Source organism: Trichechus manatus, unplaced genomic scaffold (assembly GCF_000243295.1).
Source record: "Trichechus manatus latirostris isolate Lorelei unplaced genomic scaffold, TriManLat1.0 scaffold00061, whole genome shotgun sequence".
Classification (NCBI taxonomy): domain Eukaryota; kingdom Metazoa; phylum Chordata; class Mammalia; order Sirenia; family Trichechidae; genus Trichechus; species Trichechus manatus.
In genome coordinates, this window is record NW_004443997.1 from 14,591,791 (window position 1) to 14,618,271 (window position 26,481).

Sequence of the window (26,481 nt, forward strand, 5' to 3'; positions counted from 1 at the left end):
TATGGGGTCTGCCCACCACACGGCCATGACCACTGTGAGGTGCACGTGGCAGCAGCTGCTGGTGAACAAAGCTGGCCAGCTACCCCGCCGCTTCTGCCCGCTGCGCTCAGGGCCCTGGGCAGGGGGCGCAGCCCTATTGGGGAGGCTGGGAGAGACAGCGTGGAAGCAGGACAGACAGGAGGGGCTTCTGCTGCCTCTCTAGGCAAGGGCTGCCTGACAGCAGGTGTTCAGTGGGTCATAGGACGCTGCCACCGGTCCACTTGCTGAGGGGTGGGCCTCTTTGAACCCTTCCTTGTTGCAGGAGAGGCCTGAGGCTGGGGGTACACCCAAGACCACGGTGCAGGGCCTGGGGGGGGGCTCCCTGTCTTTGTGGGTCTGTCTATTCTCAGTTCAGCTGTCTAGACCCAGGGAAGCGGGTGCCCAAACCACCTCCAGGGGCTGCAGGGGCCACAGCCGGTCCCATCACTGGGGTAGACGAGGTCCTACAGCTGCCCTACCCCCACAGCATGGCCAGAACGAGGAATGTGGTCAGTGCGCTCGGCTCTGTCACTCTGGTTCCACTGGGGAGTGGTGAGTGCCCCGCCCAGACACCGTTTCGGTTTGCAGTTAAAAATGCTTCACTCGACGTATTTCCTTTTCCGCTTCCTGATGCTAACCGTGGCAGCCTCCGTTTCCCAAGAGCCTCAGCGGGCCAGGACCCTGCATGCAGAGCCTTCTCCACGCTCCACTTGTGTGTCCCCTTAAACTCCCACCTCTCAACTTTGCAGCACCTGGCCTGCTTGACCTCCTGCTAACTCCTCCCAAAGGCCAAGTGTTTGCATCACATCTTGCTGGCCCCGTGACCAGCACTGAAGCCCCTTCCCTGCCACCTCAAATACAAACTGGGCCGCGCTCATGCTGACAACTGGGCTGGGGGGCTGATGCGGGCTGAGCGGAGCCTCGAGCTGGCACCTGTGCTTAACACACCCTGGGGAGAAATGTCTTGGCCACCAAGGGCCTGGCCCAGAGAGGCAAAACAAGGCATCTCTTTAAAAGTAGCCTGGTGACTGGGGGTTTGCAGCTGGTTCTGTGTTCACCAGCCTTCTGCTTCCTGATGAACAAAGCACCAATGTTTGGGGCCAGTCCTTGCCGATAACAAAGATCAAAAGAAGCAGACACGTCTCTATGGATCCTCATCTTAGCCCTGGACCAGCACCGCTCCCCCAGCCTGCCTGGCGTGGCCCTCCCAGACATCCTGCGGAGCCACTGTCCTAGGCAGCGTGTGGCATCTACAGAGCACGTCTGTCAGCTAGCACTGAGCAGTCTCTCGTGCCACCCGGCTGCTGCCACAGACCATCCCTGTAGGAGGGGTGCTGGCACAGCAGAGTGACACGGACCTCGCTTGGGGTGAAGGAAGTCACTACTGATTCATTAGCGTCACACAGCTATCTCATGTTCTGACAGTCACCTGTAGACTAAAGCATCCAAGTTACAGGGAAGAAAATACTCAAATACTCACTTTAGTTGATGAATGTTGGAAGGCATTGGAGAAAAACACCACAGTTAGGACTGTTAATGACTTACACACTGCAGGTCACACTGATCTCGGAACATGCGCAAACATTTATCATAGGACGATGGTGGTGGTTAGTGCCACAGTAAAATAAAAATAGTTCTATACAATATGTTCATTTGGTCATGTGCTATTTACACATTTTACAAAACACATATGCGCACGGACACACGCACACTGCCCTCGTGTTCTCTAAGCAGGCGAATAGGCCGGCAGGAACTCGCAGAAAACGCACGCGTACCACAGACGACAACTAGCGCCTGTGCCTAAGTCAAACTCCCGCGGCCAGCTCTGAGCAGGGTGGGGCCTCCCCACTGAGCACAGGGGTACTAACCACAGTTCTGAGCTAAGAATGCAGAAGAAAGTTGGATATTTAAAGCTCAGCCATTTAAGAGTTAAAAACAAGACAGTTATTTTTTTCTCTGTCCATTTAAAATGTTTTATTTTTCTTTTTAAACTAGACTGTGAAGTGCCATGGAAATAGGCAATGTTGGCCAGAAAAAAAAAAAAAAAATGCCGGTTACAATAAAACACATTAGACATTTAAATAAATAACCTCAGAAACTACGTGAGGGGCCACAAACCCAGTAGACTGAATCTGGAACAATGTTTTCTGCACAAGCGAGAACAGGCATACCTCTTGTTAAAAAGACTGATGTAAACAGAACCATCGAAATCCTAGGAGAAGCTGGGTGGGGAGTGGAGGTGAGCGGAGGGGCCGAGGGTGAGGAAGTGACAAACCAAAAAATACTGACTGAGGTAGCAGTACTCTGCTCAGTGCAGAAAAATTGGCTTATGAATAAAATTAGACTGTGATATCAAATTAAATCCAGATGATCATGCAAAAGACACAACACATGCTATTTAGTTTTAGAAAAAACCACACACATTCCTCGCCTAAAATCTGCTGCCAATTAATTGCTGACAATGTCTGCTGGCTCAGCTATTTTTTTTTTTTATACAAGGACGAGTATCAAACAGAACACTGTACATGCTTTTTCATCTACAAAAAAATATCTGCATAAAATAGTGTTAGTTCTCTGTACATGTCAATGGACACTTCAATTATGTGTATAAAAAAGGAAAATCCTGCCCCACTGGAGTCAGAAAAAAGCAAAACAAAATCTAGAGTATGAAACCTCCTTCACCAGCCAATCTGTTCATGTGAAAATTCAGCAGAAATAGACAGTTGCTTTAAACAATAAAAAAAATTAATTGATTAAGTTAGACATCTTCTTTAGGCCAGGCTGTCAGTCAAGACCAGAACATGTCGGTGAAGTTAGTGTCTGTGCTATAGACCCAGACCACCAGCGGCACAACGAGCAGCACAAAGGGCCAGGAGATGCCGTCGGTGCACGCCGAGAGCGAGCACGGCCGCGCCGCCGGCTGCACACACTCTTTACCAGGCTCCAGGTAGTTGCGGGCCACGAACTTGAGGGTCTCGTCCATGAGGATCACAGGCAGGGAGATTTTCAGCACCATCAGCCACTGGGTCAAGTTCAGCGGTGTGATCTGGAAGATAAGCTGGAACACAGAGAAGCCCCCTCAGGCGGCCGTCTCATGGGAAGCAGTGCGCCCACCCTGCCCGGGCCCCGTGGGGCCCGAGACCCCGGCACTCACAGGCAGGGGCTCCACGTAGAGGATGAGGAAGTGGAGGGACATGGACAGGCAGATAGAGCCCACGAGCCAGATGTTCTCCCAGGGGGGCATCCTCAGCAAGGACTGGTTTTCAGACAAGCTGTGGACAAGGAGAGGTCTGTGAGGCACCTCGCTCACTCTGCACTGGGCCCTGACCCGACTCCACTGACCACTTTCTCCTGTGGCAAAGTGACGAAAGGGATTGTTCAAATGTAGGACAAACTTCCAATTTCAAATCTAGGCTTCGGCACAGCAGATTCCATTCTGGCAGGCTCGGAGCTGCTTTCAATTGCCCTCGGCACAGTCTATTTAGAAATTTCCATTTTTGTCACTGGCTTAATTGGATGATACTGTTTGTCTCAATGCTAAAGGGCAAGAGCTGCTCCCCACGGGTACCGGCACGCGGGGTGGAGAGTTCCTCCTCTGGGCCCCCACTGTCTCGCAGGACGAACTCCTGGCAGCACGTGGCTTAGCTCCCACTTCTTCCAAGGTGACGATGTTCGGCTTTTAAACTGGTGCTGCTCATTCCTGTCTTTTTGGGAGGGAAGCTCTGTCCTGTGCTCTCAGTCAGCCGTGACTCACAGCCCTCAGCGCCCTGCGGTCCCAGCACTTGCCGAGGCTCGCCATGAAGACTCACTCACTCACCTGTTGAGGGCGTTACACATCTCTATGGTTACGAGAACAGAAAGCGCCATTGTCATCGGGTATGGGGATTCAAAGACTGCACAATCCACTCCGTCGAAGTCAGGGTTGTCGTCTTTACACTGTAGGAAGTGACTCTGCAACAGAATGCCAGTCAAGTTCTGGATCAGCCAAGTATCCTTCCAAAGTGCACGTGCTAATCCACACCAAGCCCAGAATGCAGACCCACGTGTGTACACAAGAGCCGTGGGGTTTTACCCATCTCCCAGAGAAGCCCTGGTCCCTCAGAATAACCTCAGATGCAACCTGCTGACTGTACAAGCAACCTCATTGTACAAGCCTTAAAGTTGTTTGATGGATGCCTAAACCACAGGAAAGGTCAAGGACGACTCAAAGCTTTGTAGCTAAGGCACAGGAAAAAGGTGGCTACTACATACCAGCTGGTAGAAGGAAACCCGTGGACCGCCGTCAGCAGCGATAAACCACCATGCAGCAGCACCCACGGTAGCGGCACCAACATAACCTGGGGACAGAACGTCACAGTGCTCACAAACGTGGCTCCTGCCCCACAAGGACACGGAGGAGAGTGTGTCAGGGTAACTGAGCTGTGCACTCCCCCCAGCCAGCTACTGCACACTCACATCCACCACAGCAGCCTGACCACAGGAGGTCTGCAGGGGGAGGGGGTGCTGGCACAGAAGAACCAGCCAACCTTTTCTCCAGAATTTGTGACAAAAGGAACCCACTGAAACCTGTGTCAAGCTTTGCCAAGCTGTGCTGGTCTTTCACCAGCTGCAGGCAGATGTGTGGCCCACACAGGGCAACAGTGCCAGAGGACCAGACCACACCAAGACCACTTTTACTGATGCCACTGGAGGGACGGAAGAGCCCTTACGTGGCAACACCCGTGAAGAGCAGCCTGGCACTTCCTGAAGCCGGCTCTGGAACTAACCCTCCCCACCCCAGTGAGCTTGACTGCAGGACGGTTATTATGCAGAAGACTTCAGAATGAGATAATGTCCCAGTCTGGTAAGACACAAGGTACTATCAAGACACAACAAAGCACCTTCCTATGAGATCCCAGGGATGCTATTTAGTCTCTGGGCCTCACTTTCCTAGCTTATAAGGTGGGAAGAGAACCAGCACCCAGGGTCAGGAGGATGAAGGCTACACAGTGAGCAGAACATAATCTGGCCTGTGGCGGGGCCCACTGCGTGCATGGGGCTCACTGCTGATAAACGCGTAGCTCCCTTCTCTTACCAATCACGGGGATGGGTATTTAGCTTTATATCTTGGTGGTTATTATCCATTCAAGTCTCCTCTACGAGCTTGAAGAGGGCAGGCCCAGCCTGAGTGGTCTGCGTATCCCTTTGCTTGTTGTTGTGGTTAGCTGCTGCTGAGTTGGCTCCGACTCATGGCAACCTTATGGAGAGCAGAACGAAACGCTGCCCGGTCCTGTGTTGCCTTTATGACGGTGGGTATGTTCGAGACCACTGTGTTGGCTATTGTGTCAATCCAGCTCATTGAGGGTTTCCCTCCTTTTCCTCTCCCTTGGCATGTACAGCTAAATTGGAAAACCCTGTGTGGTTGCTCATTCACAAAAGCCAAGGAAGGGCCAAGAATGCTAAGATAAGGGACTAACTACAAACAGACTGTAAGGTACCGCGTGGTGTTAAGCAGCTCATTAAATGCCAGACAGCATCGTACATTTTTTGCTATCCTAACGGGACAGAAGAAAAAGGTGATTTTTACAAAACCAGTGACATGACAAAATTTAGTCCCACAGACATTTTGTTTAAAACCCAATGATACTAAAAAGCTACTCACAGCCAATCGCGAGGTAACGGAAAAAGAGCCACCCACTGATCAGCGGCTCTTTGGGGTTCCGGGGCGGCTTATCCATGATGTCCAGGTCAGGAGGGTTGAAGCCCAGGGCGGTGGCGGGTAGGCCGTCTGTCACCAGGTTGACCCAGAGCAGCTGGACAGGAATTAAAGCCTCAGGAAAACCCAGGGCTGCTGTCAGGAAAATACTGCTCCCACCAAGGAAAGAAGAGGAAGACCTCAGCTTATTTCTGGCTGCTACTTTAATGAGCATCACCACCCATCTCCTCTCTCCACAAAGTTAAGGGACAGCAACAATGGTTGCCTGAAATGGCTGAAAATTCTTTGGGCAATCATTAAACATTATACCCAATTTCTAATTAAAGCTAACTTTTAGAGGGTACGAATTTTGTGCCACTTTATATGGTTAATTTAAACTCATTTCTACACTAAGAAGGGCTCCTTTCTGTGTGCACCAAGGCGGCCAGGGTGGCCCTTCTGAGGACCAGAAGTACCAGGACCATCACAAGGGATTCCTGTGTCCTGCCCGCCCACCCCCACCTCACACACAGAGACCAGAAACTGCTGCACCATGAAAGCCAGTCAGCACAGTCTCCAGTCCTAGCTAGATACAGAAAGAGAAGTGGCCCTGTCAGAGACCCACCAGACGACCTCGCCGACGTTGGACGAGATGAGGTAGCGGATGAACTGCTTCATGTTGTTGTAGATTGCCCGTCCCTCCTCAACAGCAGCCACGATGGTGGAGAAGTTGTCGTCGGCCAAGACCATCTCGGAGGCGGTCTTGGCCACGGCAGTGCCAGAGCCCATGGCGATGCCGATCTCAGACTTCTTCAGAGCGGGAGCATCGTTCACACCGTCCCCTGTCTGCAAGGGAGACACAGCCGGGTTTACAGACATCTGCACCCAACACCCAGGAGGAGCCAGAACAGGGACCGAGCCGTGGTCTCTGGGGAATGGTATCTGTGTGCCTGTACGCAGTATGCAGTATTTATGCATGTTTCTGAACTTGATAAATTGTATGGTATAATGTACATACTTCCATGGTCTGCAGCCATTCTATTTGAGATTATCCATGTGGATATAAGCACTTCATCTTCACTGCTCTACGGGGTGTTTTTTCATAAAAAGTCCAGATAAATCTGAAGCTCCCTTAGTTCACTCTCCTCTGGAGTCCCGTTTGTAGCCTCACTTGGCAATTTCACACTCCACGTAAAATTTGTTTTCTGAAAGCAGCTTATAAGCAGTGAAGATGAAGAACTCATGCAAAAATACTAAATACTTAAATGAGAAACTATTTTGTTCTGTAAGCCTTCATCTAAAGTGAGAATAGCAGCACAACTGGAAAAGCGTAGTCGATGTCACTGCACTGTGCATGTAGAAATTTTTTGAAATGGTGTATCTTTGGCTATGTGTATTTTCAACAACAACAACAAAAAAGGTCGAGAAGGGGGAGGGTTGACATGTCGTGGGGCTGTTAACCAATGTCATAAAAAACAATCATAAAACAATATGTGTACTACTGTTTCATGAGAAACTATTTGTTCTGTAAGCGTTCACCTGAAGTACAATAAAAAAAAAAAATACTAAATACTGTTTACAAATACATAAAGTCATTCCCAGGTCTGCGTGTTAATACTTTATTAGTACACAAATTCAGAATGGTGCTACCTCTGGGAGAAGGCGAGGGAGGAAAAGGGGCAAGGGAGGGATACAACTGGAACACCTGGTTGAAAAAATTTAATTTTTTAAAAAGTTAATGTAGAAAGCAAAGTGGTAAGCAAAGTGGTAACAAGTTAATTCTGGTTGAAAATCAGGAGAGGAAGAAGCCAGGAAACAGCTTCATGAGCAGGCACTGAGAAAACATTTCACCAGGACATTTTATTGAAGGCAGAGTTAGCCAAAGGCTGGGTGACAGAACGCTAACTTAATTACACCCTGAAGCAACTGTTAGAAAATTTAAGATAAAAAACACAGGTATACTTTAACCAAGACAAAGACCAGACGTCACCAAATATTTCCTATCTATCTGACTGATTCAGAAGGCACTTCTGGGTCCGAAACTATTCTAGGATCTTCCCTGCAGGCAACATGCATCGTGCCAGCTATGGGTCAATAGGATTCTAGAGAAGTAGCCCAGATTAAAACAAAATCAAGAAATTACAAATCGGGGAGCTACTGCTAAACATTTAATGGTCAAAATTAGAGTCTGCTGTGTATGTGCAATCTGAATCACCCCGTAGGGTACTGTCCAAGGATACTCACCATAGCTGTAATCTCATCAAAAGACTGAAGAAACTCTACGATTTTCGACTTGTGGGAGGGCTCCACGCGAGCAAAGCAGCGGGCAGTCAAGCAGGCATCCCTCTGTGCCGGGGGACTGAGCTCGTCAAACTCCCGGCCTGTGAAGGCCTTCGATGTCACATCCTCTTCCTGCCCAAAGATGCCGATTCGGCGACAGATGGCCACAGCGGTGCCCTTGTTATCCCCTGTGATCATGATGACACGGATGCCTGCCTGCCTGCACAGCTTCACTGACGAGGCCACCTCAATTCTCGGGGGGTCCAGCATGCCCACACAGCCAACGAAGGTCAGATTGGTCTGAATTAAAAGAATCGCTTTATTTTCAAATAGGAAAGTCTGCCCTCCCCCCCCGCCACCTCAACATCAAGAGCAAAAGATTGTCCATTTTCTCTTTTTCAATACTTTTTTGTTATTGTTGAGAATGTACACAGCAAAACATATACCAATTCAACATTTTCTACATCTACACTTCAGTGACATTGATTGTATTCTTCAAGTTGTGCAACCATTCTCACCCTCCTTTTCTGAACTGCTCCTCCCCCACTAACATGAACCTGCTGCCCCCTAAGTTTCATCCCGTATAGATAGATCTTAAAAGAGCACAATGCTCAAGGCAGACATTCTTGACTAGTTAAGCCAAACTATTGTTTGGTTTTAAGATGTCAGGATATTTTTGGTTTGAGGTTTAAAGATTATCTTAGGGCAGTAGTTTCAGGGGTTCATCCAGCTTCCATGGTTCCAGAAAGCTGGATTCCACGAGAATTTTAAATTCTGTTCTGTATTTTCCCCCTTTTGATCAGGATTCTTTTATAGAAACTTTGATCAAAATGTTCAGTAAATGGTACCTGGGCACCATCCAGTTGTTCTGCATTTTCTTATGACATAAAAAAATTCTCCAATTTTACTTGACTCTTATCATCTAAGAATAAAAGTCACAATATTGATATAAAATAGTATCAATTCCAACTGATCAGAAAAAATTAAAAAAGCCACTATACCCTTGTTACCAAATCATTCTTTAACTCTCATAATGTTGTGAAATGGGGGAAAAAAAACACCCTGGTAGTAAGAACATCTTGAAATTGGCCATCAAAGCTTGTTCATTTCATTCAAAGCTTTAGGGGCCCACATCTACTATGAGCAGAAAAGCAGCAGACGGACTTTTTTCAACCTGGACATTTTAACCTTCAATAACTAATGAATATTTTCAAACAATCCTAATTAAAAAAAAAAACAAAAATAACTATCTACATGAAATTTGCAAAACAGGTTTCACAAGCTCATGTAGCTGACATCTTGATTATTCTACTTTTACAGTAACAGCCTTTTCTTAAAATGTTAACTAGTATATGTTTGATACAGGAACCTAAGTTTTAAGGCTGACGCACGTGGCCCATGGCTGAACAAATCACCCCACCTCTTTCTTGGCAAAAGCCCCAAACCTTGACCTTTTACTTGAAGGCAAGCTCTCTGCACACGATGAGCATGCAGGGTAAGACCAAGAACCACTCACCTCGTATTTGATGAAGTTGGCAGAGTCCTCCAGGTTCATCTCTTCTCTCCTCAGCGGGTTGTCGTGAGTGGCCAGAGCCAGGCAGCGCAGGGTGTCGCTGCCACTGCCCCACTCCCGAATGACAGACATGATCTTCTGCTTGACCCCAGGGGTTATGGGAACCTTTGTGCTTCCAACTCGAATGTGGGTACACCTGTCAATTACACCCTCGGGAGCGCCCTGGAAATAGAGGTTCGGATGAACAATTCTGTTAGCTGGCTCAAGCGGGACCCTGGTCCTGGTGAGAACGGCTCGATTTCAGGGTGTGTACTTGCCTTCACAAACATCTTGCTCATTGATGTTCGGCTCGGTTTGTTCGGTGTACAATAAACCGACATAGATTTTCTATCGCGTGAAAACTCTAGGGTAAATTCTTTTTTCATCAACTGTTTAATGACCTATTATAAAGAGAATATGCAATTATTTGTACAACCATTTAAAAAAAAATTTCACTCACTCAACAAATGTTCCACTGAGTGCATGTTACATGGCAGCCATCAGGGACAGAGCAATGGACAGACAGACACGTTCTTGCTCTCCTGAAACCTGCACTCTAGTTTGGGAGAGAGAAACTAGAATGTAAAATAGAGAAAGTGCTCCACAGGAGAAAGATGTGGCAGTCTGCCTCCATAAAGATTACAGCCTAGAAAACTATGGGGCAGCTCTACTCTGTCACATGGGGTGGCTGACTCGCCAGCATACAATGGAGAATGGGGACAGAACATTGTGTACCTGTAGACTGCAATGTTTATAAATAGAGGGTCAGGGAGAGCCTTAGTAAGACGACAGGCAGAGAACAGTGGGCACAGGCCAAGTGCATGCTCACGTTCAAGGTGCTGCCAGGAGGTCAGATGGGGCGGCAGAGTTTGTAGAGAGAAACAGGGAGGAAGTTGGAGAGGCCATGGCAGGCTGCGGCAGAGGCAGGTTGTGGGCTCTTGAGAGTTGCTACGAGGCAGCTGGCTTTTATAAACGGGAAGACAACGCAGGGTTCTGTGCTCCAGCTGCTGTGTGAAGCAAGGCGGAAGGGGAGTGCAAACAATCCAAGGGTGGTGACTTGGACCAGGTGACAGCACTGGAGGGGGGTGGAGGCGGTCAGGCTCAAGCAAGGCTGTCCAACGACAGAAATGTTCCATCTGCACTGTCCACGTAGCAGTCACATGTGGCTAGCTAGTGTGCCTGAGAACCCGTTTCTACTTCCTTTAAATAGCTTTGTGAGGCTAGTGACTGCTGTATTAGACTTTGGCACACTGACAATACATAAGACCCGACTTGGGAATAACTACAGACAGAAAAGGCCCTGGAGCCTCACCACCTGTCGCAAAGGGGCCCAAGGAGGCAGCCAGTGTGGGGGGACCCCAGTGTGGTATCCTGGAATCAGGTGAAACGGTGCTGTGAGAGATCAGCAGTATCAACTGATATAGGTCAGCTCAGATCAGGGTGGGAACTAACCATGGACTTAGACCCTGCAGGGTTTTCAAGGAACAAATCCTGCCGCCTACAACTCCCCGCTCCCTTCCTCCTTTCCTCATCTCCCCTCTTGCCCTTTCCCCTCTTGCCTTACTGCGCAGACAAGGACAGCCCCTGTAGTACTGAGCAGAAAAGTTCACAGTGGAATCCTTCTCCTGCCACCACTGCACATGACATTAGTTTTTCATAAATATATCAGCTTGAAGACCTGCTCTTGCATTCCTAGTCTGCTGAATAATTATGAACAAAGATTAAATTTCTAACAGAAGCTGTTCTTGCATGTATTGAGATGACTATAATGGTTTTCTGCCTTCATTTGGTTGATGTAAATTACATTTCTTTCTTTCCACTAAGACTAATATTTAATAATAATCAAAGAAACCCCAAAGGACCTCAGTATCCTTTCTCAGGTGCTGTGTAACTGATGCCGGCAGGTTGGGTTTTTAGGCTGGGTGGACTCAGCCATCCTGAGCCACCTCCGGTAGCAGAGGATCAAGGTGTAATCACTGTGCCTACCCATGTGTTCTGACAAGCTAACCGGAGGAAGAATAAAGGGGTGTGTGGTGACTCTGAGAAAGGTGTGGACCCTGCAGCAGAGCGACCCCGGGGGAGAAAAAACAAAGTCACGTCTTCCATCAGGATGGTCAGGAGTGGTCGTGCTGTCCAGTGGCCCACTAGGGCGGAAAGCTTAGACCCTGCCCTGTCTCTGAGGAGAGGCAAGGCGTTTCCCCAGTGACTGAGCACCACGACGCAGTCATCTCTGATGGCTTCCTCTAGCTGCTGTGAAAAGGATAAGGCAGGGAAGCCGAGGAGCGAGGAAACAGCGGGTCCGGCGGCTGAGAGCAGGCCCAGCCTGGCCCTGGCTTGTGCATCCCTGGTTGTGCACCGCACGTCAGCCCCAGGAGGCTACTTGTTTATTGCCATGAGGAGGTGCAGTTCCAGGTCTTGAATGAAGCAATTCTAAACCTGTCTGGAGAAGCTGAGTTTTCAGGTTGCCTCCGAGGTATTTAGTCACACCACCTAGTAAGAGATGGCACAGGTGGTGTGGCTCTGCCAGGATTCGCCTCCTTGGTTGTTGGTGATCAAAGAGGTGGCTGTTGTTAGTTGAGGTCATTGCTCTCAAATGGAGGCAGGAGCCTGGACTGTCCCAGTTTTACGGAGGCCACTTAAGATGGGGCAAGAATCCACAGGAGTTGCCCACGACCCTCATGGCTCTGAGACTTCTATTTGTGAATCATGAATCTGTCTACTGTGACATAATCTATACTTCTATACTCAATTCTTCTGAGTTTTGTTCTCTAAGGACGTCATAAAGCTGACAAAATGATGTAAAGGACAAGAAGGGCAATGCAGTGAGAGTCCGGTTCTGCCCGACACTAGCTGGGAGACCACAGGCAGGTCATGGCTCAGATTGGGCTGGATGGTCATCTTGAAGCCCTTTTCACAGCTTGAGGTTTTGTGTGGTCACTAAAATACTTGAATGGCCGAGGCCTGGGAGAACACAGGTGCACATACTGCCCCTTCTCCAATCTGGGCTGGCTTTGCTCTGACTGTGGTGTCGCCCTAGTCCCCAATATCACACTGGCTAGATAAAAGGATTTGTGACACACGAAAGCATAAAGGTAGCCACAGCTTACCATTCAGTAGAAATGAGCCTCGCCCTTACACAGCTTCGCATGAACAACCAGAAAGGCTGTATCCACCTCTCCTCACACCAGGCCTCAGCCTTTAGGAATGTAGGAACATCTGATCTGGTTTACTGCCCACCTCCCATTTTTCCTTATTCAACCAGGGAACTCTGAGAACAAAGAAGCCCTACAAAGAAGTCTCAAGTACCAACTGGCAGCCATTGATGAAGGCAGGCAGGTCTGGCACTAAAAAGAGAGTGTGACCTGCAGAACCCAATTCCATGAGTCCACGCTCCAGGCTGGGCAGGCAGGTGTCAAGGACAGGTCACTGCCGAGGCCGGTCTAGAGGGGCCCCCGAAAGGTCTTGCAGCTATGACCCAACAAGCCAGCAGCCCACCTAACACCCAGAGAAGCAGCAGCAGCTTCTGCACAACCCAGGGCTGGGGATGTTCCCAGGGGGGTGGCTGGCAGAGGTGAGAGCGAGACTTAGATTCCAGGGCTTGATTTGTTTCCTTCGAGGGTTTATGTGCTCCTGCTCAGCTGCTCCAAGGGCATCCTCCTCCTTTCTCCAATACCCTGTCTGTCCGCTCCTGCTTCTGCAGTCTGGCCCTACATGGCCCCTCTGCCTCTCTCGCTCCCGGCCAGCCTGCACAACTCTCCTGTACTCTCACCTGTCTGCACGCTGTTCTTCATCCAGGTCATCAGCAAGCGCTTCGGCCAGGAGAGGCTAAAGGAGGACAGTTGTCTTTCAGGTCCAGCCACCACAGGCTCTGGAGCTGAGCAAAGAGGCAGGCGGGGTGGGCAGCCCGTTGCTGAGACCTGGGGACTAGAGGTGGCCAGAGTCCATCGGTAGCTGCTGTAGCTTTTCACTTAGGTCTGGATTTGCCACAGAAATCCCACGGTAGAGTAGTTCACTGCAGGACAGATCTAATCTGGTGGCCTTTGGGAGGGCAGCCAGCTCCTTGATGGGGGCCTTGTTCACATCACGAAGGCTCAAGTCCAGCAGGTGGTTGCAGAGGCCCCCATCCTTGCCTTGGTCTTAGTGATGGCGGCTTCGACAGGCAAGAGAAGGGGCTGACAGGCCACTGTCTGTTCAGCAGACCTGCAACCCTCCACAGCCACCATCACACCATGCTCTGCTTCCCCTGGTGCTGCCACACTGACTTGAATGTTCAACTAACTGCATTCATGGGAATCCGGCTTGGTGATGCTGTGTGAGCCTTTTAACGTATTATCTGACTCTGTCTGCTGTCGCTGGTTTAGGGCTGGTGCATCTATCTCAGGGACAGTCGCCGTGTGCGACTGCCTTTCCCTGCAGTGTCCGCGTCAGGCGTCAGGATCGGGGCTCGCCGGCCTCACCAGACGAGTTAGACGTTCCCTCTTCCTCTTTCTCTTCTTTATTATCCGAGTCTGCGTAAAGGTGGTGTTATTTCTTCCCTAAATATTTAGCGGTTTATCAATGAAATCAATTAGGCCTGGAAAATTCTTGTGGAAGTTATTTGATTTCTGAGGGATGTGTTAATTTCTTCTAAGTAGTCAAATCTATACGTATAAAGTTGCTTTTAACTGATTTACGATTTTGTCTTTATTAGTTTTTTCTACTTTGTATTTAATTTGCTGGTTTTCTAGTTTGAGGTGGATTTTAAATGCGGATTATTTAGCTTCCAAACACTTGGGGAATCAGCTAGTTATCTTTTTGTTATCGATTTCTACTTTAATTCCATTGTGGCTGGCAAATATAGTCTGTACCAATGCAGTCCTTTGTAATTTACCGAGTCTTGCTTCGTGGACCAGCAGCTGGGGTCTGTTTTGGTGAATGTTCCCTATGCATTTGAAAAGCCCAGTGGGAGCAGCGTGACAGGACTGCACAGCAGGCTGAAGACATTTACAGTGTTGTTCCAGCCTTCCACAGCCTTCCTCATTGTCCATCTGCTTCGCTGAGACAGAAATTACCCTGTCAAAGTCGCCAACTCTGACCGTGGTTGTGTCTCCTCCTTTTACTTCTGTCAGTTGTTACTCCGTGTACTTTAACTGTGCTATCAGGGGCATACACATAAACGCGTCGGCAACGGGCTTCAGCATAAGGTGACCTTGACAAGGAAGGTGCTCATAGAGGCAAAAGATGGACTGGCGTGGATTCAAAAAATGGGGGCAGTAAAATGAGAGTACACAAAACAGCTCTTTTGAAGAGTTCTACTGTCAAGGGAAAGGAAGAAGTGAGGTGGCTGAACAGAGGAAAAAGTTTAAAGATAAGAACAAACCATTTTTTCTCCTATGCTGATGAAGACCCAGTGGAGACGGGAAGTTGACACTGATGCACAGGGAGGGGTGAGGGCAGACCTCGTGGGCACAGGGGCTGCTTGTGGAAACGACCTAGTGACTGCTTTTACTTTCTTGGTAGCAGACAGCAAAGCCATTTTACCTGAGAGTGAATGTGGGGAAGGAGATACTGCAAGTTTTGCGAGTTTGAGGAGACAAGGTATAACCTGTTGTCTAAATAGTAAGAGAGTAAATGGACTAGGGAGATAGACGGTGTGACTACTGACAGACAACATGAACAACACACCAAATTCTAATACTGACCGAGTTGCAGGCGTTCGCACGTTCTATTTTAGACAGACCCTTCAATTCCGTATCGAATACGTTCATCTTCTCTACCAGACATGTGAGTGCAGTCTCTGTAGCTTCTCCAACTTTTTCATACACGCCCTTCGCCTGTATTGGGTGAAGGTGGGGAAAGTGGCAAAGGGAAGGGAACAGACAAATTTCTCTTTAATAAAAAGTTTTCCACAGAAGGACACCTGTCCTCCAGGCATCTTTAGTCTATGGGCCATTTTTATCCCATGATGGAGGACGTGACCCAGATACATAAAATACGCTCAAAGCACAGGTATGCATTTTCTTATTATAATAATTAGGTTTTTCGTGTCCTTTAAATGTTAAGAAGTCACTAATCACAGTATTTATTAAGTAGAGTTTTCACATGGTATTTGTAAGTCCTTATCACTGCTTATCATTTGAAAGAGTTTACATTCTATTCTGATGGGGACTGCCTTGACTTTGAGATAGAAACCGAAGGATTTCCCTCACTATTTAAATATTTGTTCCATTGGTTAAATTTTCTATTATCTTAGTATCAAAACTACCCTCTAAGCCACACCTTGTCCTCAAAGATGTAACGTTACTCATCTTAAAACGCACAATCAAATACCCTGTGTTTTCATGAAAATATTTTCCATCTTGGGTTTCATTCACTTAGGATAACCATACTAGTAACTATACTAGAATAACCATACTAGTAACTATACTCGAAACAGCCCAGGACAGTATGTTCATTATACTCTCAGTTAAGTAGTTGCAAGGCCCAGTTACAGAGGACATACCAAGGTGTTCCGTTTTCTGGCTAGGTCAGGCTGGCCCTGATATAGATAGGCCCTTGAATGGAAAGGGGAATTAAAATCAGGAACTCTTACTTTCAAAAGGGCAGAAGGCAGGGCCGGCTGGATTTTCATTCCACCCACCCCACCCTTGAACTAGGCATAATAATTAAAAAAACCAAACCTGTTGCTGTCAAGTTAATTCCGACTCACAGCGACCCTACAGGACAAAGCAGAACTGCCCCATAGGGTTTACAAGGAGCGCCTGGTGGATTCGAGCTGCTGACCTTTTGGTTAGCAGCCAAGCTCTTAACCACTGTGCCACCAAGGATCCATGAACTAGGAATAGCCAGGTCTAATTTCTTACCTCATTGTAATCCAAAGCAGAGTCATTACAAAGAGCACAAATAGTTGCTAATTCTACAAGACCATCATATTGATGACATCTCACTGGTTTATCATCTTTATGCCTGTCAAAAGAAAAAAAAGGACCCTTAGAGCACAGTCTGGCCATAGCTACTGATTTTAAGTGATCGCTCTTGGAAAGCTTATGGTAGAGTCAACGCTAGACAATAACAAAAACCTTCTGGTATCAGGACTCAATTTTTGGGACAGACCCAAAATTCTTGGGAAATTCCCCCCGACCACTGGTATCAGTGAAGAACAAACAGAAACACCATTTGAAAATTTCAGCTTCGAGGCAATGAAGGTGAAAAAGGCCACCGGCTTTTAACTGTGTTTTCTCTTTCCAAGTGTGCATTATAGTTCCATAGTGTGTGTGTCCGTGGGGCGGGGGGAGTAGTGCTCTAACGATGGGTAGCTACGTGAGTCACGTTCAGAAAGCTGTCTTAGCTTTTTAGATACACTGCAAACCGATACAAATACCAGCCCTGCCACAATGGGGTAAAGGGGGCTACTCACACTTCTCCTATAGGTGCGTATGTTGAGCCAGTTATGGTAAACTCATGAAGAGAACAACTATCTCCTTCAACTCTGTCCAGAATGAACATCTGCAAACAAAAAGTATAACAGCAATTAAAAGGAATCAACTATTAACTAGAAAAGAGCATATGCTTAAGGCAAAAAGCCATTCTCATTTAAGAAAAATTTTAACGAGAGTCATTAAGTGAAGCTCAGCATGAGAAGTGTTGTCCCTTAGTTATTTCAGATGCCTCCCCATCCCGTCAGTCTTAACTGTGAGAAATACCATCACTGATGTGATGAATTAGTAAAAAGCAGCAGTGGCACCAAAGACAGAGGACAACCTACATACAGGACACTCGAGTTAGGAGGACTCTGGGCCAGCAAAAACATCACTTCCAAAGACAGCACTGCCCTCCAGAATGCTCTGAACTCCACATTTCAAATGCTGGCTAAGAAACTGGGATCAGGTAGTCCTGCCTTAGAGTAAAAGCCTGGGAGGAAAAAACTCACATTTCAGAGTTGAGTAAACATTCCCTCAGTAAAATAAGACAAACAGCTTCTCTGTTCCTTCCCACTTATTTCTACTGTGGCAAAAGCTCATTTTCTATGCAGCTGTACAACACCATGTATACAGTAACGAGCCCTCAGAACTGATGTTCCCAGGGCAATACAGGCAGAAGCACGCTCAGAAAACAATTCCTAATTTTACAGAATAAAGTTAACATGAGCAACTTTCTTAAGGATGACGTATATATTTTGGTTTGTTTCCCAATTTTTCATTTCAGAAGCCCAGTTTGGAATAATAAGCTTTCATTTCATAGCATATTGAAATGAAACTGTACAAGCTTTTCTTAAAAAACAAAGAAAAAAAAATGATGCCTCATTTGTACATTTTCATGCCAAAATCTCTCTGAAATATGGGCAATTAAGAATAATATGATCAAGCCATTCTGCAACGAGGTATTTTTAAAATGTTAAAAAAAATCAGGAAGAGCCATGCTGTGCATTAAAAATGTCTTTTCAGAGCACTCACACTCATATTCAATAAGAAAATCTGTATTTTAAAATAACTTCTTTTGCTTCAAGATTTACCTGTTATATAGCACATACTTTTAAATATTAAATTCCAAAGGCTTCATTTCAAAAGCATACTCAGAACTAAATCAACGCTATGATATACAAAATGATTTTTTAAAAATATAATGGAATTTAAAACATGCAATGACTCTTATAAAGGTTACAGTTCAAGCACACAGCATGTCCAATGAGGAAGAGATTCATGTCCAGAGTCAGACACAGCAGGATCTCTGACTCCTACGGTATTTTTTCTAACAAATACAATACCTAAAAAATAAAGCTTGTCAAAATTGCTCTTTGCAAAGATGTTTGGCATTTTGTAGCAGAGACAAAGTATAGAAGTTAAATGATGTGTTCAAGGTCACACAATTAAGTGGAAGAGAGAGGACCAAGATTAACTACAGGTTTACCTTTTATTAAAAGTTATGTGACACTCAGACTTTTCACTTAACCTCTAAAAGCCTTACTTTTCTAACCTCTTGAGCAAGACTGCCATTAAGAGTCAAAGTCACGTGTGAAAACTAACTGCACTAACCAGTATCAAATCAAGCTGGTATTATTACACACCATGCTATTTCTTTAACAACACTGGTATAGGCCCAAAGAATTTCACTTTTCATAGAGTCCACACTGACTTATGCACTTATTTTAGGTTGTGAGCAAGGAAACCAGTCAGGAGCTCCATGATGAACGTGCCCCCAAGTCAAGGGCAGTTACGCAACACACTGCAAGGCGCCTCCCGTGGAATACTGATGAGCACCAGTTTCTGGTGCTGAGGTGGAACACAACACCTACCTCAGAGCAGGCCAGGTTTTTCTTTAACAAAAGAAAACATTTTAAATCAAACCATTTAAAGGAGACTAAAAAGAATAACTATTATAAAAATGGACTCAATTTTTTCCATAGTTTGAAAATCTGGTCATTATAATTTCACACACTGCTTACTTTCCTGGAATACTTTCCTGGAATAAAGACTGAGGAATTAAGACTGAGGAATTACAGCTTTCAGGCTAAGTTTAAACAATTTACGGAGGGAGAACTAAATATTAAGCATGAAATTCCCTCTCTTCCCCCCAAACAACCAATGTGACAAAACTAGCTTTAGGCCAATTAAGGGAACCTTTTTTGGGTCCAAGGAGTGAGAACTTAAGCAGATCAGTCAAATCCCTCAGCTACTGAAGAAATGTAGGACAAACCCAGAAGCCTACTTACTTGAGAGCCACATACCCCTATTTGTTTTAAACACCCATCCATCAATTCTAAACCTGGGTTTGGACTAGACAGAGAATTTAAAAGTGGCAAGATAAAGATTCAGAGGTTTTAATTACGTTAATAAAGATTCAGAGAGGTTTAATTACGTTAAAACTAAAATTATTTCCAGTGATAAGAAAAATTACCCCAAACCTATAAACAGGACCAAGAGGATGACTTATGCCTCTCAATGTCCTACAGAAGCATTACTTAACAGAGGTGATTTAGTTTTCTAGGGAAATGGAACACTGTGTGACTCTGCTATTTATTATTAATTAAGGGCTCGTATTAAGTCCTGGATTTGTGCACTGTAGAGAAGATAACCTAGAATTTTCTTGTCCTGTAGGACACCAGCCAGGTTTGTAATCTAACCTAGCAATCCTCTTCTACTATTCTTTTCTTGGCCTATGGACACCCAGTTCCTCAAGTGCTCTTGTAACCAGTTTTGCCATTAATAATGGTTTCCTCATTAATGAACCAAATAAAATCTCTGACACGTGTTCATACTATGCTTGTTCGAGTAGATGTTGACCTTTTGGAAAGTTACACTCTGGCTACAAAGCTGTTTAAATCAAACCTAGGGACATTAAATTTTATAGAACCACCAGAGCCATTTACAGAACGCCTATAAGGCAATTCCCTAATACAAGAATGGCGGCTGTGTAGAGGTCCTGTATTGTATGAAGTAATTTTAGGAATTAAATTATTAATTCCTCTGAAGTACTGGAAATTATCTTGGGCTCCAGGCTCCAAACCCAATGGAATTTGTTTAAAGTACATAAAAAGGTATCAAATTATTATCAAATTATAGATAAAAGGTTTTGATTGTATGAGGGATGATTCTTAAGATGGATAAAGAACAACAGGCAGGAAAGATTCTTAAATGAATCTTACCCGGCAGACCGACATCTGGTTCGTTGTAAGTGTACCAGTCTTGTCCGAGCAGATAACAGAAGTACAACCAAGGGTTTCCACCGAGGGAAGGCTTCGAACAATGGCATTTTTCTTTGCCATTCTGCGCGTTCCAAGGGCCAGGCAGGTGGTGATGACAGCGGGCAGACCTTCGGGAATGGCTGCAACAGCCAGGGCCACTGCAATTTTAAAGTAGTAGATAGCACCTCTGATCCAGGAGCCTCCGTGAACGGGATCATTGAAATGCCCAATGTTTATGATCCAGACTGCGATGCAAATGAGGGAGATGACTTTTGACAGCTGTTCTCCAAACTCATCCAGTTTCTGCTGGAGGGGCGTTCTCTCCTGCTCCGTTGCCACCATCTCATCCCGGATCTTGCCAATCTCAGTGTTAACTCCAGTTGCCACCACCACTCCCATGGCTTTTCCAGCTGCAATGTTTGTGCCCTGGGGCAGAAGCAGAGGGGGAACGGGTCAGAGGATGGAGAGCTGACTGACCAGTCAACTCTGGTTTTGTGGACTTTAAGGCACCCGGTTTCTCTCGCATATTCTACTGGGTCTTTCTGTGGCTACTGTTGAGGCAACCAGCCACACAACTCTGCTAATGAGCAATACTTCATAAAGACAAGGTGGCAGGTCTTTCCCTCATTCCAATTCCATGCAGGCACCTACTTCCCACAGTGAAGCTCTACAGAGAATCCCCTGGAATCTCTGCTTCTCAGTGGAACCTCGCTTGCAGACTTGCTTCGGGCTTTAGCAGTGTTCTACCGCCTCTGCATTCCCCGGTTTCTCAAACTCCACACTTCTCTCAACCCCTAAGCCTTCTCCTCCACCTCTGGCAGCAACAGCTCAAACTCCCCTACTTTGACCAGCTGTAAGTCAACCAGCCCCACGGGTGTGCCGCCTTACGACCTCCACTCAAGCACCAGTGTTCAAATTCAACAAAATTAAATGCGAGAGTTCTCACCCTGCCCCATTTTAATTCCTTACATTATAATGACATTGCTTCTTTATGTTCATTTTAATGATCTAGTACATCACTTACTACGGGTGGTTAGTCTCCTACATTAAACCACAAAAGCCTACCACTTGAAATTTTTCAAATCAACAAAGAAACTGAATTAGTGCATCAAACATCCACATGTTCAATGGAAAACTCATCCATATGAGTTTCACCTAGGCTCACTAATTACTGTGTTGCTATATTTGCTCTCTCTCTAAACACATCTTTTTTGTTAACTACATACAAGCAGCAGACATCATGGATATTTTGAAAACATCCTTTACAGGCTAAAGCTTTTCCACAGAAACCCAAAGCAAACCCGTTGCCGTTGAGTCGATTCATAGTGACCCTATAGCTTTAAAACTATGTTTACAGGTAAGAACGTAAAAGATATCTGACCTGATCATTCCCCCCCACCCCCTGCAAAAACTTAGCCAACTGAAAAAACCACAAAGTCACACACTCCACATTTACACAGTATTGCTGTTTGCTGCCAGCTGGGCCTGACCACAGAGAAGCGCCGCCCTTTGGAACAATCACCACCTCTTCTTTAAGCCCGGCCACTGTAGGGAGGCAGTGACTACTGAAACACCTTGAGAACAGCGCCAAATAAAAATCAGTTTATGAAGGACTCACAGAAAACAGCATGTTCTTCTTATCTTGGTTGACAGCCCGTGGGTCAGGGACGGGGTCGGTGTGCTTGATGACAGAGACCGATTCGCCTAGGCAAGTTGTGAGATAGGCCGGTTAGCTCTGTGCTGTCCACACCAAACCTGGAGCGCTCCTACCTGCCAGCTCACCCCACTCCACAATATGCCCAGTACGGGAAACGGACAAAAGGCCCAATTCATTCAGAGGAAGTAAACACAGCCTCTACTGATAGAAACTAACTCTACAGGAAAAAATTACTGTCAGGATTAAAATGAATACAATTTCAAAATGCAGGAACTTAACTCTGAAGTAAAATCCCAGTCAACTGCCTTTATTTTCTGGAGTAACTACTCAAATTTAGTTTATTTTCAGTATCATTTTCTACTATAACACATGTATTGTGTGTATACAGTACTTAAACAGCAACCTGCAGTTGCACTGCAAAGACCACATGGTGTCAATGACTAACTTTTAAAATACCTTAAGTTTGGCTTCAAACTCAGGGTCAATCCGAGTGGCTCCAACTGTTCACCTCAAATTACCTGAAGCAGACTTCACTCTCAGTACTCGATAAAAGAATCTGATTCTCAATCTGGCCTAAAACTACAGTATGATTAACGAAAGCAGATAATCAAGAGCCTCTATGAAGTTTTAAAATGGCAATTAGTTCTGTAGGGCACAATGAGAATTTCATACACACAATCTGCCCAATTCTCCAACATTTTATGGCTTAATTAGTTTCCAGCTTGCTGCTGCTGATCGGAGTTTTAATAGACAAGCCATTCATAAAGAAACAATAAAAAATAGAGAGCCCAGGTTACTCACATCACTACGTTTATAATACTAGTTGTTTTTAAAAACTGAAAATCAGAAAGAAAATCTCGATCACCTTTAAATTTCGTATTTACTCACAATTTAATTCATGTTAGCATTGTATTAAAGTTAGTCTTCTGACAACCTTATTTCCAGTTAATAGGAACCCTCCACCCTAGACTGTGCCTTTATCAAACAAAAATGGGAAAATGTTCCAAACAATCCAGGTAGTAGACTATTTGCCAACTTTTTTGTGCTAACTTTTGTTAATTGTACATTTGATTATTGTGAAGTACATTAGATATGAAATTAGCAATTCTCCAAAGAAAATATTTACAGTCCTGGAACCTATAATGGCCTGGAAAAAGGACACTAAGTAATAACTCACTTTCCACAAAACAAGAAGATACCACCTCAACCTTAAGATTACTACCTCTGCTACTGAAGGGATTTATAACCTTTTAAGAAAAGTAAAAACACAGTAGGGATTCTGTTTTTTACTTTTAAACAAAAACTAATTTTTGAAGAAAATTAAAAGCTAACTAAGTAAGTACCTTATGAGATGAAGGCCAAGTTTGTTTTGTTCTGAAATCACCAGCATGCGTCCCCCTCTTCATGCCTCAAGCCCCCTATATTGGCAACAAGCCTAACTGATAAAGCAGTTAAGACACAAATACCTCAGAGAAGATTAAGATGGGATACCATAAAAGGTATGGTCGGGCAAGACTAAACCTGTTAGCATGAGATATGAGAAAGGCTCCAGAATCTAATGACCTTCCGATATATAGTATTTACCTGTGAGAATTGACTGGTCTACTCTTAGAGTTGTAGATTTGATAGAAGTTAGTCTTATATCAGCTGGAACTTTGTCACCAACTAGTTGGGGGAAAAAAGGCAGGTAAAATAAGCAATTTGGCAATCATGTTACATAAAGAAGAGTTTGTCTGGAAATTAAACACATTTTTAAAAGAAAAAAGTGTTTATACAGTACAAACATACAAAAATCTGTTAAAACAAGTGAGATAATTAACTTATCTCAGGGCCATAAAAACTAACTAGGTTTTGAGTTACACAGGAAGAGAATAAGGACAACCTCCAAGTGCATGTTATTTTTGAGTTCAAGTGCACATTATTTTTTTTTAAAGAGCTTAGCTATATATGCTCAGACAGGCCTCCAAGCTTTCACTTTGAAGACTACTTTTCTGTTCAGCAAAATTAAATAATTTATATAATATTTTTCTTAGGACTTATTACATACATACAAGGGGGTGAGTTCAGAGATATATCAAAACAAACAACTACAAAGAGATATAATCACTTTTTACCTAACAAACTGACAGACTTGAAAGAGTTGAGAAAATACACCAGGTTAGCAGAACAGGAGAACCATAAAGTCTGGACACTGGGCAGTTTTATTCAGTAAAAAGACCAGAGGCACAAATCACCGGGATGTCCCATCAGTGTGTGCAGCGATGAATGAGAATTGTGACAGTGACTGCCACAAACGCTGGATATATGTCACTAAGCACACCCCGTCTTGCAATGTAATAGGAACAGCCCCTTTAGTATTTCTAACTCACTTATGTTCCCAGACTTCATGGCCACCCCGTGTATGCTGCTGAGTATAAAGGTAACTTGTACAAATTCTCTGGAGGGCAAGTTGGCAGTATTTACCAAAACTGCAGATGCACAATTTTTTAACCTATGAATGCCAGAATTTATTCGGTAGATATGCTCACACAAACTGTGGTTATTCACAGCGTAATTTTTGGTTAACAGTAGAAAGATGAGGAAACTCTGTTCATACTAAAGTGAACTGTAAGATGTACCGTATATTAACTAGGAAAATGAGATGTGAAACATCAAGTATACCACGCTACCACTGGTATAAGGAAACCACTCTGGGCAGGTGTAACACATACAGTAACACTGGGCAGCTAGGGCACGGGAGGGAGGTGGACCTTACACTTTGTACCCTCTGGTTACCTCTGGAATTACCAAATGAATGAAGCTCTACAATAACCTCTTTTCTGGCCCAAACAGTTCCTTTAATAGCTCTTCAAGGGCCCACTTCTGAGCCCTTTCCTTGATCTATATAAAGTAAGATGCCACCACGCAGAGCCGCTAACAGATAAAGCCAGTGCTTCACATGCACCTCAAGAACAGTGCGCAGCACACTGCTGGTGACCCGACACTGCTGGATGAGTGCACATCTGGACCACAGCAACTGGACATTAAAGATAAGCCTACGACAGCTTCCCCTGTCTTTCTGAAAGATAACTAAGGGGTTTTGGAAGCCTTATGCAAAAACAGTTAGAAATCATAACAAGTCTTCCCTAGAATTGCAGATGGTATTTTAAGTCAAATCTTTACTTTCCAGACTTACTCTACATTATAACCTTCTCAGCACTTGCATACAATCTGACAAAATGGCATTCTGTCTAAGAAATAGACTTATTTCACTTGTTAAAATCTTCAGTTTCGTTCCCGTTTGCCTGCACTTTGGAGCTTTTGAATTCAGGGCAAGTGCAGTTTGCTTTTGTATCTCCACTTCCTGAAACAACCCTGTAGCCTAAGTAAGCAGTGTGGTCACAAGGCAGTACAGAAGAGACTGGCAATACATAATCTCAGGAGGCAAAGATCATCCCTGCAGCTGACTGCAGGGACACATTAAGTTAAGGAGAAATTCCTGCTGGAAATGCTTATGCAACGAACAGCAATATTCAGACAGCATAGATTGGAACCTTCCATTTTAACAGAATTCTGTTCATACCCTCTGAAAGGTGAAGTGTCCATATTTTAAACTTTGACCTTCAACAGTTAAATTCTTACCCCCATTAAGATGAAAATTTTAAACCAAATTAAAAGAAAACCTTTATTATGACTGCTTGTCATAAGTAATCTGATCCCACTTGCCCCTGAACATGAAAATACCATGAATTCAATGATGAACATATGATCCCCAATGGAAAAATTATTTTTACTGTCTGAAGCAATTGATAACACTATCCTACAGAAGCAGAAGACAAGACTTCTGTCTGGTGTAGCATAGAGGTAGGTCCCAACAATCTATAAACACGATCACACTGCCACTTTAACAGCTGAGCACATACCAGCCAATTCTAAAGGAGTGTAACGTTCGATTTCATATTGGAAGGTGAATGCCTTTATTCTACTTAAACAATTCCATATATAAATCCTACCTCATACTTGTATACATGTACCCCAAATCTAACATGCAAAATGAGAGCGAACTACAAGACGATGCAAAAGCCATGCCCTGGCATTTATATGGCTGTGTCAGTGGAAGCTCAGAGGACCGGAAATTGACAGAAAATTATCTTCAAGGCAGTAAATATCAAGGTTAAATTTGTTTCCAGGGTAACAGAGCCAACGTATTATTGGTTTAAGGTGGGACCAATACTGTACATGTGCAGTACTAAAAAATATTTATTATAAAGAAACTAACTACCTTCCCCTAAACGTCCATGTAAACATATGAAGAGTATCTCTGCTGTACACAACTGTATGGCTACACATTTGATTCTGGCCAGAAATTCAGTAATGCATCAAAGCTAGAGTAAAACACATGACCTGTTAAGCCCTTAAAAATTGGCCTCAAGCTCTCCTCAAAATTTCTTCTGTCTTACAACTGTCATTCTAATTGTCAGGCAAATATTTAAGAATTAAAGTTAATTTGGGAACCATTCTTCCAAGAGCCTGGTTCAGTGCATTTGGGGTAGAGGCCAGGAATCTATATTTTAGTAAGTTCTCCAGATGAACTAGAAAGATTAGTACAAGAAAACAACCTACAATAATTAGGGTCACAGATCCTGTGAAAGGTTTATTTA

General features: G+C 44.9%; 1 protein-coding gene across 1 annotated transcript in view; it reads right to left on the bottom strand.

The window, feature by feature from the left end:
* Positions 1–510: 510 nt before the first annotated feature.
* The window catches only part of ATP2A2 (ATPase sarcoplasmic/endoplasmic reticulum Ca2+ transporting 2), a 51,935-nt gene continuing 25,964 nt past the window's right edge, over positions 511–26,481 (bottom strand). Inside the window, exons 6-20 of the mRNA XM_004379088.2 lie at positions 23,426–23,506; positions 21,803–21,888; positions 20,146–20,610; positions 16,921–17,009; positions 16,367–16,469; positions 15,206–15,337; positions 9,803–9,925; positions 9,489–9,707; positions 7,937–8,272; positions 6,318–6,538; positions 5,660–5,862; positions 4,270–4,355; positions 3,836–3,969; positions 3,173–3,290; positions 511–3,076 (exon numbers count right to left, since the gene is read on the bottom strand). Coding sequence (XP_004379145.1) covers positions 2,807–3,076; positions 3,173–3,290; positions 3,836–3,969; positions 4,270–4,355; positions 5,660–5,862; positions 6,318–6,538; positions 7,937–8,272; positions 9,489–9,707; positions 9,803–9,925; positions 15,206–15,337; positions 16,367–16,469; positions 16,921–17,009; positions 20,146–20,610; positions 21,803–21,888; positions 23,426–23,506 — 2,666 coding nt within the window. The 3' untranslated portion in view covers positions 511–2,806. The remainder of the gene's footprint in view (positions 3,077–3,172; positions 3,291–3,835; positions 3,970–4,269; positions 4,356–5,659; positions 5,863–6,317; positions 6,539–7,936; positions 8,273–9,488; positions 9,708–9,802; positions 9,926–15,205; positions 15,338–16,366; positions 16,470–16,920; positions 17,010–20,145; positions 20,611–21,802; positions 21,889–23,425; positions 23,507–26,481) is intronic.